Source organism: Oratosquilla oratoria, chromosome 26 (genome assembly GCF_046742065.1).
Source record: "Oratosquilla oratoria isolate Oo_2021 chromosome 26, ASM4674206v1, whole genome shotgun sequence".
Taxonomy (NCBI): domain Eukaryota; kingdom Metazoa; phylum Arthropoda; class Malacostraca; order Stomatopoda; family Squillidae; genus Oratosquilla; species Oratosquilla oratoria.
Window position 1 is genome coordinate 49,375,530 of NC_134802.1, and position 15,785 is coordinate 49,391,314.

The 15,785-nt window shown below is 39.1% G+C and overlaps 1 protein-coding gene across 9 annotated transcripts in view; it reads right to left on the reverse strand.

Annotated features, from left to right (window-relative positions):
* Nucleotides 1-6,116: 6,116 nt before the first annotated feature.
* LOC143039543 (uncharacterized protein CG43867) overlaps nucleotides 6,117-15,785 on the reverse strand; it is a 284,063-nt gene continuing 274,394 nt past the window's right edge. For all 9 annotated transcript variants that reach the window (XM_076209712.1, XM_076209713.1, XM_076209710.1 and 6 more), the window contains 9 exons: nucleotides 13,570-13,805; nucleotides 13,119-13,296; nucleotides 12,742-12,897; nucleotides 12,330-12,421; nucleotides 11,174-11,321; nucleotides 10,060-10,196; nucleotides 9,115-9,342; nucleotides 8,414-8,546; nucleotides 6,117-7,031 (listed from right to left, as the gene is read on the reverse strand). In XM_076209712.1, the coding sequence (XP_076065827.1) occupies nucleotides 6,801-7,031; nucleotides 8,414-8,546; nucleotides 9,115-9,342; nucleotides 10,060-10,196; nucleotides 11,174-11,321; nucleotides 12,330-12,421; nucleotides 12,742-12,897; nucleotides 13,119-13,296; nucleotides 13,570-13,805 (1,539 nt within the window). In that variant the 3' untranslated portion in view covers nucleotides 6,117-6,800. The remainder of the gene's footprint in view (nucleotides 7,032-8,413; nucleotides 8,547-9,114; nucleotides 9,343-10,059; nucleotides 10,197-11,173; nucleotides 11,322-12,329; nucleotides 12,422-12,741; nucleotides 12,898-13,118; nucleotides 13,297-13,569; nucleotides 13,806-15,785) is intronic.

Consider the following 15,785-nt stretch of genomic DNA (forward strand, 5'->3'; position numbering starts at 1 on the left):
AGTGGGAACACTTGGTGGCAGTATTCTTTCTCCCTTACCACAGGGTTCGGCAAAAAAGGAAATGAATATTCAGAGAAGTGGTATACAACAATATTAAGAGTGGGGGGACAGCATGATGGAGGGACAGTCACAGTATAATAAAGTTCATTTCTCTATGAATAGATATTTCCTCTATCACAGACAAAATGATGTGTGGCTCTGGTCCATAGGGGTACCCCATATAGACCCTAAAGTATCAGCTGCAAGCTACCGAGTAGCTTTTAACCCCATAATAACATGCAGCCAATACCCCAGACAGGGTAAAAATACATTAAAAGATACATACATACATATACCAAGGCTTTTTCCCCCTTACAAGGGGGGTAGCCAAAAAGGAAAAGGCATAAAATCATTTCCACCCATTCCATACCTGAATACACTCCACACCCCTCCACCCTCCCTCTTATCTTAGCACCTCCTGGATGACGGGTCATCCCTGCACTTTATCCACTGCCCTGGGTCAGAAGTAGTGTCGCAAGACACAGCACATCCACAGCAAGGCTGCTTCATTAAATCGGCGACCCCCCCTCTCTGTCCGCCCATTGCATAAAAGGAGAAGACGGGGAGAAATCCCTTTGGGCTGCATCAAATTTTGCTCACACATACTACCTCACCCCCCATCCCCCCACCCATTCCACTTCATGCAATCACAACATCATCCATATACAACCATTCTCCATTCACCCCTGTCTTCTGTCTTCTCCCGTCCTTCCTCAACAGACATTCCCCTCTTCCCCATAGCCCCCTTCACCCCATCCATCCACCTCATTCTAGGACGTCTCCTCATGTTCACTCCCTCCACATCTGCCTTCCATACTTCTTTTACTAGTCTTTCTTCACTCATTCTTTCCATGTGTCCAAACCATCCTAATATTCTTTCATCAACCCTATCTCCCAGCTCCTTTTCCACCCTTGTTCTCCTCCTCACCTCCTCATTTCTCACTCTATCTAGCCTAGTAACCCCAATCATACTTCTCAGACACCTCATCTCAAACACATTCAAACTCCTTCTCTCTTCTTCTCTTATGTTCCATGTTTCTGCCCCATACAGTGCTGTTGGCACAATCACTCCTTCATACAGTCTCCTCTAAGCATCCATTCCCAAATGTCTATTCCTCATTACACTCTTTAATCCACCAAGGCATTTACTCGCTTCTCTCAATCTACATTCTACCTCCACCTTCACTCCACCTTTTCCTGCCACATTTGCACCCAAGTATCTAAAACTATCCACTTCCTCCAGTCGCTCTCCCTTAATGCTCACTTCCAGTCTACTGCCACTTTCACCCCTTGTACATCTCATCACCTTACTTTTACCCACATTTATCTTTAGCTTTCTTCTATCACATACTCTCCCAAACTCTGCCACCAACTTCCTCAATCCCTCCTCCGATCCTGCCACAAGCGCAGTGTCGTCCGCAAACAACAGCTGGCTCACCTCCCACTTTTCTCCATTTTCTTAAACCATCTCCAATCCCTGACCCACTACCCTCGCATTTACCTCTCGCACCACCAAATCCATGTATAAGTTGAACAGCCAGGGCGACAAAACGCACCCTTGACGAAGTCCCACCTTTACCTCGAACCACTCACTCTCTCCATTTCTAATCCTGACACAAGCTCTACTACTCTCATAAAAACTCTTGACAGCTCCTAGAAGCTTTCCTCCTATCCCGTATATCTGCAGTACCTCCCACAGTGCCTTTCTGTCTACCCTATCATAAGCCTTTTCCAGATCCATAAAAGCCCAAAAAACATCCTTCCCCTTTCCTATAGCTTTCTCACATATCTGTCTTACCACAAAGATCTGATCTACACAACCTCTATCAGTCCTAAATCCACACTGTTCCTTACCAATTACTCCTGTTCCTCTCCTAATCCTCTTAATCAAGATCCTCCCATAAGCCTTCCCAACTACACTTAACAAGCTAATCCCTCTGAAACTACTACATTCACACTTGTCCCCTTTTCCCTTGTAAAGAGGAACTATACAGGCACTCCTCCAGTCCTCCAGCACTCTACCCTCTCTCCAGCAAACATTAAATAACCTCACCAGCCAGTCCACCATCACTGTACCTCCCTTTTTCAGACATTCTGCATGGCATCCATCCAGACCAGGTGCCTTACCTGCTTTCATCATCGTAACAACTGCCTTCACCTCATCCTTCCTTATTTCATTCTTCCTTATTAAAAGAAAATACATATATATAACAAAGGCTTTTTCCCACTTACAAGGGAGGTAGCCAAAAAACAAAAGCATAAAAACCACTCCCATCCATTCTGTCCCCACATACTCCACTCACATCCACCCCCTTCCCTCCCTCTTATCTTGGCTCCTCTTATCTTTCATTTTTATTTTTTTTATTCAAAAAGATACATACATACATACATATACCAAGGCTTTTTCCCCCTTTCAAGGGAGGTAGCCAAAAAGGGAAAGGCATAAAAACACTCCCACCCATTTCATCCCTAAATACACTCCACACCCCTCCCACCCTCCCTCTCATCTGAGCACCTCCTGGATGACGGGTCATCCCTGCACCTTGTCCACCGCCCTGGGTCAGAAGCAGTGTCGCAAGACACAGCACATCCACAGCAAGGCCGCTTCATTTAATCGGCGACCCCCCTTGCATATAAGGAGAGGACGGGGAGAAATCCCTTCGGGCTGCGTCAAAATTTACTCACACATACTACCCCACCCCCCCACCCATTCCTCCTCATGCAATCACAACATCATCCATATACAACCATTCTCCACTCACCTCTGTCTTCCGTCCTCTCCCTTCCTTCCTCAACAGACATTCCCCTCTTCCCCAAAGCCCCCTTCACCCCATCCATCCACCTCGTCCTAGGACGTCCCCTCATGTTCACTCCCTCCACATCTACCTTCCATACCTCTTTTACTAGTCTTTCTTCACTCATTCTTTCCATGTGTCCAAACCATCCTAATATTCTTTCATCAACCCTATCTCCCAGCTCCTTTTTCACCCCTGTTCTCCTCCTCACCTCCTCATTTCTCACTCTATCCAGCCTAGTGACCCCCACCATACTTCTCAGACACCTCATCTCAAACACATTCAAACTCCTTCTCTCTTCTTCTCTTATGTTCCACGTTTCTGCCCCATACAGTGCTGTTGGCACAATCACTCCTTCATACAGTCTCCTCTTCGCATCCATTCCTAAATGTCTATTCCTCATTACACTCTTTAATCCACCAAGGCATTTACTCGCTTCTCTCAATCTACATTCTACCTCCACCTTCACTCCACCTTTTCCTGCTACACTTACACCCAAGTATCTAAAACTATCCACTTCCTCCAGTCGCTCTCAAAAAGATAAACAAAATAAAATACTCAATGCACCATTGTGGGCTCTTTGATCTGCAGGTCCATGGGATTCCGGCACGTATTATTGACTTAATGTCTGGCTTACACTTTGAGACAAAGTGCTGTGAAGTATGGAAGAGGTATGTCCAGCTTTTCAATTCAAGAGTGAGGCAAAGGTGGGTTATCACCCAAACACTTTTGAGGAACATCGATTGGCAACACCAAGGTCACAAACCTGGTCTTTGCTAATGATGATGTACTTCTTGTTGAGTCTTCGGAAATCCTGGTTGCAGCCCTTCAGCCACTGCACAGGGAGGCAATTTCTAGGACTTACGTCTCCTGGATCAAGACAGGTCTTGACATTTGGGGGCTTACTGGATGACACAGTTTAGAGTGTCCATACATATGGCAAAGGCATTTAGGTCTTGGAAAGTTTCATATACCTTGGTAGTGTAGAGCATAACAGTGGTGAATCATGTCACGAAGTCCTTTGAAAGATTGGCATTGCCCATGGTGTTATGGACTTGCCATACCAGAGTTCATGGTGGTGTTAATATTTTTGCACAAGGACTAAGATTTGAATCTTCAAGTTGCTTGAGCTCCCTATCTTGCTGTATGGCTGAGAGACATGAACACTGATTACTGAATTGAAGAACCATCTCAATGTCTTTGGTATCAAATGTTTTCAGAGAATTATGGGGTGTTTGTAAGTATGTATGAGGGTAAAAATAATATTGAAAAATATAAAAGATCTGAAGTTGCAAGGACTAGGAATATCTCGGAAGAAATGTCTGACAAAGAGTGGAGTAGTATCAGTGAAGAAGTTTACAAGATTATTCAGTGTCTTATGGAAGGAATGTGTGTGTGCTTCCACCTTACATGGGGAAAGAAGACAAGTATGTATGTAGTAGTTTTAAAGGGGTTAGCCTGCTAAGAATGGTCAATATGGTGTATTTCTCTTTGCATGGGTTCATCTGAGAAGACCATTTGTTAAGACTGGCTAGTTCCTCTGATAGACAATGAAATGAGTTTAATTGAAGTAACAACCTGAAATATTAGTTGTATAACAAAGGGAGCTCCAGAAATGATGTTTCATGCTCAGCACATTAACAATTTCTTAGGATAAATCTTAAGTGATAGGCAGTTGCCTCCCAATCTGTTGTTTTTTGTCTTGTTAAAAAAAGGAAAAAATATTACAATATGAATCTCCACACTGCATACAGTAATACAAGTACTGTGACGTGGTAGTCATCCTTTATGTGGTTGGCACCATGAGCTAGTTGCTCCCAACCATTACCTCATCAGTTTTAATAAACTTTAAGGCATATCAAATATCGTTTCCTGTTGCCCACATATTTGATCCAATAGTGCAACAAAGCACAAGACAAATAAGATAAGGCGTTGATACTAGCATGACCGTCTACTCTGTTGTAAACGAAACATAGTACAAATAGAAAAATTGTTCTTTAAACAAAATGGTGGCTACACAAATCATTTCCATTTCCACTACTAAGAATTTCTTTCAATTAGGATCATTGTTTCAGTAAATGAATTATTTTCGTTGATACACGTGAAACACTTACTTGTGCATTTTCTAAAGTGTAAAATATTTTGTCATAATAGTACTTTCTTGATAAATATCTCATGCTTCCTTTACCATTCTCCATGTCATACAAATACTGGCTTTCATTATTTCTTAATTACTGATGTTCTTATGAAAAATGAGTGACCAAGTTAAGAAGTCTTTTGCTATATAGTACCACGTACACGAGTTATGGTTTGTACATGAAAGATAATTTGCATACATACAGTACTACATGTCCATGGTACATTATATGCTTTCAAATGATGCACATACATGCTCTTTAATTTTACATACATTACTACACATGTGTAACATATTGAAAATGTGCACAATGTTTTGTATGTATAAATTCTTTTAAAGTGTTCAAAGCCCTGTCTTATTTTTACATATACAAAATCTTACAAATATTCACTGCTATGCTTATTTTGCATTTATATGCATTTGCTAATTGCTTTGCATCTGTTCACTGCTATACTCATCAAACCTTCGTTTATGTGATCCTCATTAAAAAATATTTCCATGTGCATGTTGTTTTCAAATACATACATACATACATATATATATATATATATATATATTATATATATATATATATATATATATATATATATATATATATATATATATATATACATATATATGATGTTTACAAGAAATTTGGTATCACTTAACCAATACTCTGAGTAAATATTAGGCAATGCTTTTCCATTATCTAATTGCTATGAAAATAAAGAAGTCTTCTTGGTCTGATGACTTATCACTGCAACATGAAAGAGCCGACCCTCGCATCCTGAAAAGATATCTGAGGCAACACAATGAACTTCACCTACACGTAAGTTAATCTGAGAGCCTTGAAAGGAAAGATGATGTAAAAGAATGATAACATTTTAAAGAAAAACCACTAAGGCACATGACACATTTTCAAAAGCATCCTCATACCCACTTAGAAACAGGATATGCCTCACATTTTGTCAACATGTCCAGTTTGGCACTTTGAAGGACCATTCCTCACTTCAGCATTTCAATGCTACAAACTATATAGTCAAAATCGTGCATCATAAGATCCGCAATATATTCTTAAAGCATCTTGGAGAGTGTGAGCATACCAAGTAAACAAACACTTTAAGCAACAGCGTAGCAATTTCAGTACATACCTGTAATCACTACATCCTTTCGGGTGTTAAACAAATGGGATTACTTCACAACTTAGGCTTTCTAATGCATTCTTCACTTGTCTTTATCATGATTCATGATAACCACTTGTTAAAAAAATTGTGTAATCTTGATATATAACTAATTTCACTTCTTTAGTAAACAAGGTTACACTTTGTTAGCCTGAGGTGGATTGGTAATTTTCAGTTCAGTTAGTCAAATGTATTTTTTTTTTCCTTTTCATACAAATAAAAGCAAATTAGTTCAAAGATTTGCAAAATAGCATGCTCGGACCCCAAAGCATATAGGTACACTACACATGATTGCAAGCCAACAAGTATAACTTCTAAAAAGCTGGTACATGTGAATTTCATGCAACAAGGAACCTGCAACAAGAACCTTCCAGTAATATGAAAAATTTCAAATTGCTGTTCAGTATTTAATAAAAAAAATACCAAGAATTTCATTCTCCAAACTGCCATTTTTCCTTGACTCTGCCTGTACTTAAATGCATACATGTCAAATCAATATGACTATAAGCAGTGGTAGTATTAAAGTTGGATACTGTTACATGTACTATTGGCTGCTTCTTAAGTTGACACGGTGGGAATCCTCCACAGATGGTAATTGTAAACCTACAGAGTTGCTGTAGGTCCGAGCATGAACCTGACTCATGATGACCTAGGATTTGCCCTGGGTCAGACCAAAGAGGAATCAATGTGACCACGTTTCTTTGCATCTAAGCGTTGTAATTTGCTATCAACTTCGGTCGTCATCTTGAGAAGATCTGGCTGACCAGTGGATGCAAGATGGGATCTAGCTGAGCGTCTGGATCCATGACGAGTGAGTGTGCCAGTCTGTGGAGTTCCTGGCACTGGACGCCCTAATGCATTCATGTAGTCGGCTATGAGCAAAGTCAGTTCTAGAATCTGGAAAGTATAACTCAAAGTTAAAAATGAAATTCACTCCAAGTTCATACATGTACCAAAGGCTTTTTCCCCCCTTACACGGAAGGTAGCCAAAAATCAAAGGCACAAAATTCACTCCCACTTATTCCATCACCACATACTCCACTCCCACTCACCCCCATCTCCCTCTTATATTGGCTCCTCACTCCAGGTACTCTACAATTATCATCAAAATGGATTATATGGGTTTGTGGTAAGATAAATAGATGAGAAGTCTTTAGCAAAATTTTCCGTTCATCTTATTTTATTTTTATTTTTTTGAGGGGGGAGGAGGCTTTCATGACCCTGGAGAAGGCATATGACAAGACTGAGGCTTTTTGGAATGTTACAAATATATGGTATAGGGGCCTGCAGAAGAAAATAATTTGTTTTTTAAAAGTTGTAGGGCATGTGTGGGTCAGAAATGAAGAGTAAATAATTTAATATGAATGTGTGGCTACATTATGGTTGTGTGATATTGCCATGGTTGTTCAATGTACATGTGGATAGGGTGTTACGGGAAGTAAATAAAAGAGTGCTTGATGGATGAGAATGGAAGGAGAGGAGATATGAATCAGTTACTTGTGAATGCCTGAGGCCAATTCTTAGAGAACACTGGAACAGGTGACTGGGTTTGGAAGTGTATGTGAGAGAAGAGGAGACAGTGTCTCCAGTCTGTCCAAGGCCTTTCAGCTGTAGAGCTGCCAAACAGGATGAGAGCACACTGATGGCACCCATCAAGGTCAATAGCAATTCTACAAAAGTGGATATAAATACCCAACCTCCATGAGGAGGTGCAGCCCCAAGGGGCCAATACCTGGTCTCTAGATCAGGCTAAGAAACTCACATATCTTACCACCTTTCTCCAATTATCTCACCCTCTGTTATTCCAGTTTTTCATGTACTAGTTGGTACTCCAACACCTGCCCTCCCACATCTCCTAATAACTGAAGAGAGAAAGCCCAACCCAAGCCACACATGTCCAAAAGCTGCCTATTTTCAAAACCCATAAACACTGTCACTTCCATCAACATATCCATACCATACCAACACATAGTCTGACCACAGACTCAAATTGACCCAAATCCAACCACTATACAGATGACACAGAGCACCTCATCCTACACTGCCCCACTCTTGCCCTTTCCCGACAACATTAAAATATCTTTTCTTTGAGTGATCTGCAGGACAATCTGGTGGCTGTTGCCAGTTACTTGAGAACTGTCATTCTCTTGCAAGAAAGATCTGAGAAAACAGATTGATTGATTGACTGATACTCACCCTAAAGACAGATATGCTGATGAATTACTGTTAACAAAATATAGATACAAGGTTAGCAGTGATCAACATAAACCAACACCCACCTTGGGCTTATTCATACAGAGAAGGAGTTTATGAGTGCCTGGAGGATGGTGACCTTCCTCCTCTGCAGTGTGCACCACTAACATGAAGTCTTCTTGGCAACCACCAAATGTTACAACATTGCTGTAGCCATATCTGTGGGGTATATTGGTAGCACTTAAGACAAAGTACTTGATTACAAAAATACATACATACATACACACATACATGCATATATATATATATATATATATATTTCCAAGTAAGAAATATAAATAAGAAATACATACATATTCCAAAGCTTTTTCCCCCTTATAAGGGAGATAGCCAAAAAACAAAGGCATAAACCACTCCCACCCATTCCATCCCCAACATACTCCACTCCCCTCCACCCTCTTCCCTCCCTCTTATCTTGGCACCTCCTGGGTGACGGGTCATCCCTGCATCTCACCCACTGCCCTGGGTCAGAAGCAGTGTTGCAAGGCACAACACATCCACAGCAAGGCCACTTCACAAGAAATTAAAGATACATACATACATATACCAAGGCTTTTTCCCCCTTACAAGGGAGGTAGCCAAAAAGAAAAAGGCATAAAATCATTCCCACCCATTCCATCCCTAAATAAACTCCACTCCCCTCCACCCTCCCTCCCATCTTAGCACCTCCTGGATGAAATAAAAGATATAAGAAAAAAAGAGATTAACTAACTTTCAGATTTCTTACCTAACTATAGCTTGCATTGAAGTATAATCAAGAAGAGTTATAGCTTCTTCACTCACAGCCACCCACACTGGATTAGGTGGACCATCAGGAGTAGGTGTTGCAGCAGGGAAGAGTGTTGCTCCAAAGAACGGCCACTTTCGAGTACATGTCAGGTATATTCGAACACATTCACCATGAGTTCTTCCTCGCAAGCCTATCCACTTCTCCTGTAGGCTATCCAGTAACGTCCTGTGGAATTATATTTAGAACAATCACCCACTTCAATTCCTAGCATGAGGATTTAAGGATTTTCCTCAGAGATTATGTAACCAGAATTTCATATAAAGACAATAACAGGAAGCTTTTAAGTTCCTGATGAATACAAGAGAGGCATTTCATTATATGATGAAAAAATAACTGTAAGTCGGATCTGTCCCTGAATGGAATATGCAGTGACTATGATGATCCCACACTTAATGATATGACTGACATATGAGGTGAGATTGGAAAAAAAAAGGGCTTTCTATATTACTGGAATGAAAAGAGAGGTGATATGATTATGATACTTGGGTCAATAAAAGGTACTGAAATGACAATAAGGATCTGCTGGTATGGATAAAAGATCAACAGGAGGTCAAAAGGGTTGAAGTACATGCCTGGGTAACCAAAGCTGCACCCAGGGATTGGTGCCACCTGCACAGGAGCAAATAACTGTCCAGGATGCAACACTTCACCCCATACTATACAATACAATATGGAAGACTGCATTGTACACAATCACACAACCCAACAACACAATATACTACAAAGGATTTGAGGGAAAACCTCGTTCCAACCATGGTGTTCCTCAGGGAGACAAGACTGCTCAGGCAAACAGTCCAGGGAATGACAACAACAACAACAGGTCAAGTTACGAAACTCAATATGCCCCAAGGGTATAATAATCTAATACCACATTTCACTTACTTTGTTTCTTCTTCAGTCAGATCTTGTCGATAACGTTGAGGGTAAAATTTGCTGAAAGCTTGTTGTACATGAGCCATAGATGGCCCTGAGGATCCAGATCCACGAGATCTCTCGCTATTCACATCACCCATGTCGATCTGTTGCGGAAAAATATAAGATTAAGGAGGTTCCTCCAATAATCTATTACACTTCTTTTATAATCCTTTCCTCCAATAATCTATTATACTTCTTTTATAATCCTTTCAAAGTGGATCAGAACACTAATACATAACCTGTTTGATATAATAAAAGTAGAAATAATCAAATGCCTTTACTTAATTATACATCATTTACCTGACTGTAATAAACAGGAAATGAGCTATACCAGTTGAGTTATCTTTTTTCAACTATCATACCTAGTTTTGAATTCACCTATGGTTTTAGCTTTGGCTACATCATCTAAACTAATCCTGCTGTTGATGTATCTATATGGAAAACTATACTAAATGACATCCTTCTAACCAGTGGTCTTTTTCAATTTGCTTCCATGATCTCATGATTGTATCCTGTTCCAAACCAAATTATCTTCTCTATTAGTTTTATCTACACCCAAAAACACACCAATAGAAAAAAATATCCTTAACATACTACATACCTTACAACCTGTCAGGATTTCTTCACATACTACATATATACATACACCAAGGGCTTTTTCCCTCTTACAAGGGAGGTAGTTAGCCAAAGTAAAAAGCCACAAGTCCATTCCCACCCATTTCATCCCCACATACTCCACTCCCATTCACCACCCCTCCCTCCTTCCCTCTTTTCTTGGAAGAGAGAGAGAGAGAGAGAGAGAGAGAGAGAGAGAGAGAGAGAGAGAGAGAGAGAGAGAGAGAGAGAGAGAGAGAGAGAGAGAGAGAGAGAGAGAGAGAGAGAGAGAGAGAGAGACAGAGAGAGAGAGAGAGAGAGAGAGAGAGAGAGAGAGAGAGAGAGAGAGAGAGAGAGAGAGAGAGAGAGAGAGAGAGAGAGAGAGAGAGAGAGAGAGAGGAGAGAGAGGAGAGAGAGGAGAGAGAGAGAGAGAGAGAGAGAGAGAGAGCAAACTAATACCATTCAAAGTAATAAATGATGATCTTACCTGTGCCATAAGCGTTGCTAGCTCAAGAGCCAATTCTTTTGTGAGTGGAAAGCGACCCTGTTGGATCTGGCAATTGACTTGATAACATAGAAGTAGTTTTTCTTTCTCCGTCTCATGTTTTGCACAATGCCGCCAATATAATCTATTCCTGAGGAGAACATCAACAATTTATTAACACAACTGATCCACTCTTAGAGAAAAAAAAAGTAGTGATAATGCTATATATATTACTATGAGGTATATTAAAAAGTACAAACATATACCAATATGCCTCTTCCCCCTTATAAGGGGGTAGCTTACCAAAATGAATACTAAGTTAATGGAACAAACTTCATGGTGAAACTTGCACAAGTATTACATACATACATACATATAGAAAGGGCTTTTTCCCTTTTACAAGGGAGGAAACCAAACTCAAAGGCATAAATCCACTCCCATCCATTTCATCTCCACATACTCCACTCTCATTCACCACCTCTCCCTCCCTCGTTCTTATCTTGGCTCCTCCTGGATGACGGGTCATCCCGGCATCTCGCCCACTGCTCTGGGTCAGAAGCAATGTAGCAAGACACAGCACATCCACAGCAAGGCCGCTTCATTTAATCAACAACCCCCACTCTCCGTCCCCTCATGCAGAAAAAGAGAAGATGGGGAGAAATCCCTTCTGGCTGTATCAAAATATCATTCACACTTACTCCCTCACCCTCACCATCCCCCACCCACTTCCTTCCATGCATCACAACATCATCCATACACAATTATTCTACATTCACCCCTATCTTGTCTTCTCCCTTCTTTCCTCAACAGACATTCCCCTCTTTCCCAATGCCCCTTTTATCTCATCATTTGTTGCCCCCTCATGTTCACTCCCTTCACTCATGTTCTCCATGTGTCCAAACCATCCCAATATGCTTTCATCAACCCTATCTCCCAATTCCCTTTCCACCCCCACTATCCTCCTGACCTTGTTTCTCACTCTATCCAGCCTAGTAACCTCTACCATACTTCTCAGGCATTTCATCTCAAACACATTTAAACTCTTCCTCTCTTATGTTCCATGTTTCTGCCCCATACAGTGCTGTCAGAACAATCATACAACAATAATAACAATAATAATAATGATGATAATAACACTATAAACAGCATTTACACTTACTTATACATGAGTCTGATGACTTTGGTATTTTCAAATTTCCCTGACCCTTTTTCACGAAGAGCTGTTTCCCATTTTGATATCACATCACATAACTGTTGAAAAAGAACAATATCAGTAATAAAGATATATTTGGCTCTGCAATTTAGTAATGTTAAGTATGGCAACACTTGCTTACCGCTTGCCCTGCATTTCCTGCCCTAACCTAATGGCTCTGGGTTAAGTGGCTTTCCTCAAAGTATATGGTCCTCATTTGAAAAGAATGGAATATGTTTTTTTTTAATTCTGTCCTACTACCTCCTTTAAATCTCCCATTTACCACCTCAGTGTAATATTTCGTCCCCAAGGAAATAAGTGCTGGTTATTGCCGATGAAATACTAAAATATTCTCAAACACAGCTCTCTCGACTCTGACCTTAGCATTTGGGTTAAGACAGTGCTCCAGATCTTTCTCAATTGGGTCATCTGAGAAGAGGGCAAAACCTGATAAATGTGCATCCCGACAGCAGATTTCTTGGTTCAGTGATGTTAAAAACTCATCTATTGTAGTTGAACCATCAAAACCAACCACCTGAAAAATCAGATTCATTTTACATGGCCATTACATGATTTTTTTTTTTTTAAACAATTCATGTTCATACATCTTATACTACCATGCACATAAATAATACATAATTTCCAAAGACTATAAAAGTTCAATCATATCACGGGTTATTGTAATTTATCTATGATTTATTGAAATGGCATCCAATTGCTGAGTAATAGCTACTTGAAACTACAATTATGCAGTACCTGGTAAGTATTGTTGAGAAAATGCACAGGTATTGCATGTGGTAGTGAGTGGTGGTATGGATTTTTGAGAAGAATGGACAGCACCTCCATGCGTGAGGGCTTCGCCTCACGTCCTCCATTTTCTAATGTCCTTTCTAGGGCACGCTGACAGTATGCAGCATATTTCCCAATCTCTGTTCTATAAGTGGCAGAGGAACAATTATAAATATGTTTATATATATATATATATATATATATATATATATATATATATATATATATATATATATATATATATATATATATATATATATATATATACACAGTACAGTATATGCATATATAGTATATGGAGATATACACAAATTTCAGGTACAGTATTTAAGAATGAAAAGCTTTATAATCAAATTTGCAATACTTTTCACTCTTCCTAAGGGAATGAAAGGATAATTCTGTACGTATCCTGACTTACTTTGTATCAGCGTTTCTTTGAAGGTGGAGCTTCAGGTACCACAGGAGTTTATTATTTTTAGGAACAAATAGTGAAACTGCAAGCGACAAAAACTGCCAGCCTTGTATGAAAGTAAATGATGGAGGGTTGATTTTAGGGTCTGCAGGCAAGGTACCACTGCCGAGAGTTGGTGAAGCTTTTTGAGCACCCGAGGAATCACAGAGGAACAAAGACTGTGTAGCACAAAGTAGCAGGTTCTGCAAGAAAATAAAGAAAACTAAACAATATAGGGATGGTGTATCATATGCAAATCTGCATGCATGATCTATTTGTCAGAACAAGTTTGTGTGATTTACCTTGTGATTAGCCCCGTTGAATTTTACAGTGCTGTGTAAAACTAATTTCTTTAGTAACAACTACAATAGTTCAAAACCTATATACTTTGAACTCCGAATGCTTGGGATGCTTTCACCCTTTTGCAGATTTGCATGTGCTTGCAACCATATTTGCACACTATGTTTAAGAACTGTATGAGTATCTGCATTTAACTAGATGTATACATTTTGACAAGTTATACTCACTGCTTAACAATATTTTCTAACTGTTCAAAGAATGACCACAGGATGTCTTGAACCTGAGTTCTCAGGGTGACATCATCCCTTTGCAGGCTTCCCCTTTCATGTATATGTGTTTTTTTTTTTTTATGTCCTTACATTTGTTTTTAATTTGGAGTTTTTCCTCCCTCACTCCTCACTTATTTTCTTACTATGTCTGTGTAGTTTATCACAGTTCTTAAATTTTTCATGAGAAGGGGGAAGTACCATAGAAGTCTCACAGGAGTGGTGTGAGAAAAAACATGAATAATTTCTACCTTTTATCCTGTCTTTACTGGATGATTAAAAAAAAAACTCCACTCTTTTCCTCTTTATGATCTATGAGCTCAATGGACCCACAGGATTACCTGGATTAATTGACCAACTTATGGGAGAGATCAATAGAAAAAAGTGGACAAGGCTGATAGCACAGCAGTGTAATATGGAGAGGAAAAATGGGAGGTAGTGTGATCATAGCAGTGAAAAGTATCAAGGTGGAAGAAGTGGAAATATGAGAAAGAATGGCCAAGGTAATGAATATAAGATTTACAAGTAAAGCAGGTGGGAAAAGAGTTACTGCAGTGGCATACATCCATTCAAAAACAAGAGCACAGAATGAAGCAGAGTACAAAGAATTAATGTATAACACCACTGAATAAATGAAAATGTTCACTGAAAAAAGTGAGATTAAAACTCTTATGGGTGGCTTTAACTGTGAAAAGGTAATATGGGTGAAAGAACCAACACAATATAGAGGCAAAGATACATCTGCAAGACATGATTTGATTTTAACAAAGGAACTTGAGGAGGCTGAATCACTGAATTACCAAAACTCAATGGGTAAATGTGATCATGTGATTCTTGAATTAATGCTGGAAATAGGGAAGACAGAAACAATGAAACAATCCATTGTCCCTGGTCTGACTGGAATGTGTTGCACTGGTGTAGTCACCACACCTAATGAAAGATATAAGAAAAAGAGAGAATACAAACAGTAGCAACCAAGATGCTCTAAAGTATAAGTTATATGACATACATATAAGGAAAGATTTGAAGAGCACAGATAGAAGTGTAGTTCTTAAATTTTGCTTTGTTTCTCCGACAGTGGGTAATTTAAAAAAAAATATATATATATATATATATATATATATATATAGATATATTTCTATATATATATATATATATATATATATATATATATATATATATATATATATATATATATACATATATATATACATATATATATATATATATATATTTATATATATATATTTTTTTTTTTTTTTTTTTATATATATATATATTACTGCTATGGGATGAAAGATTGACAAGAGGTCAGTGAATAATTGAAAATGCAAATCTGTTTAAAAGATATTATAAAGTATAGCTCTCCACATAGAAGTGTAGACTTACAGAACTAAGCTACACGAAAATATCATCCAAACCAACATCATCAATAAATTTAAGGCAAAAAATGATAAATGGAGCCAATGATATGGGACACTATGAGCATAGCTCTGACTCCATTTTCTACCCACTCATTCTTCTTGCACTGTAGGCCCACTGAGAATCTTAGTTGCCACAAGATGCTTCCTGTATGCCTCCTCTATGTACATACAACTAGGTAAATACACAAAACAG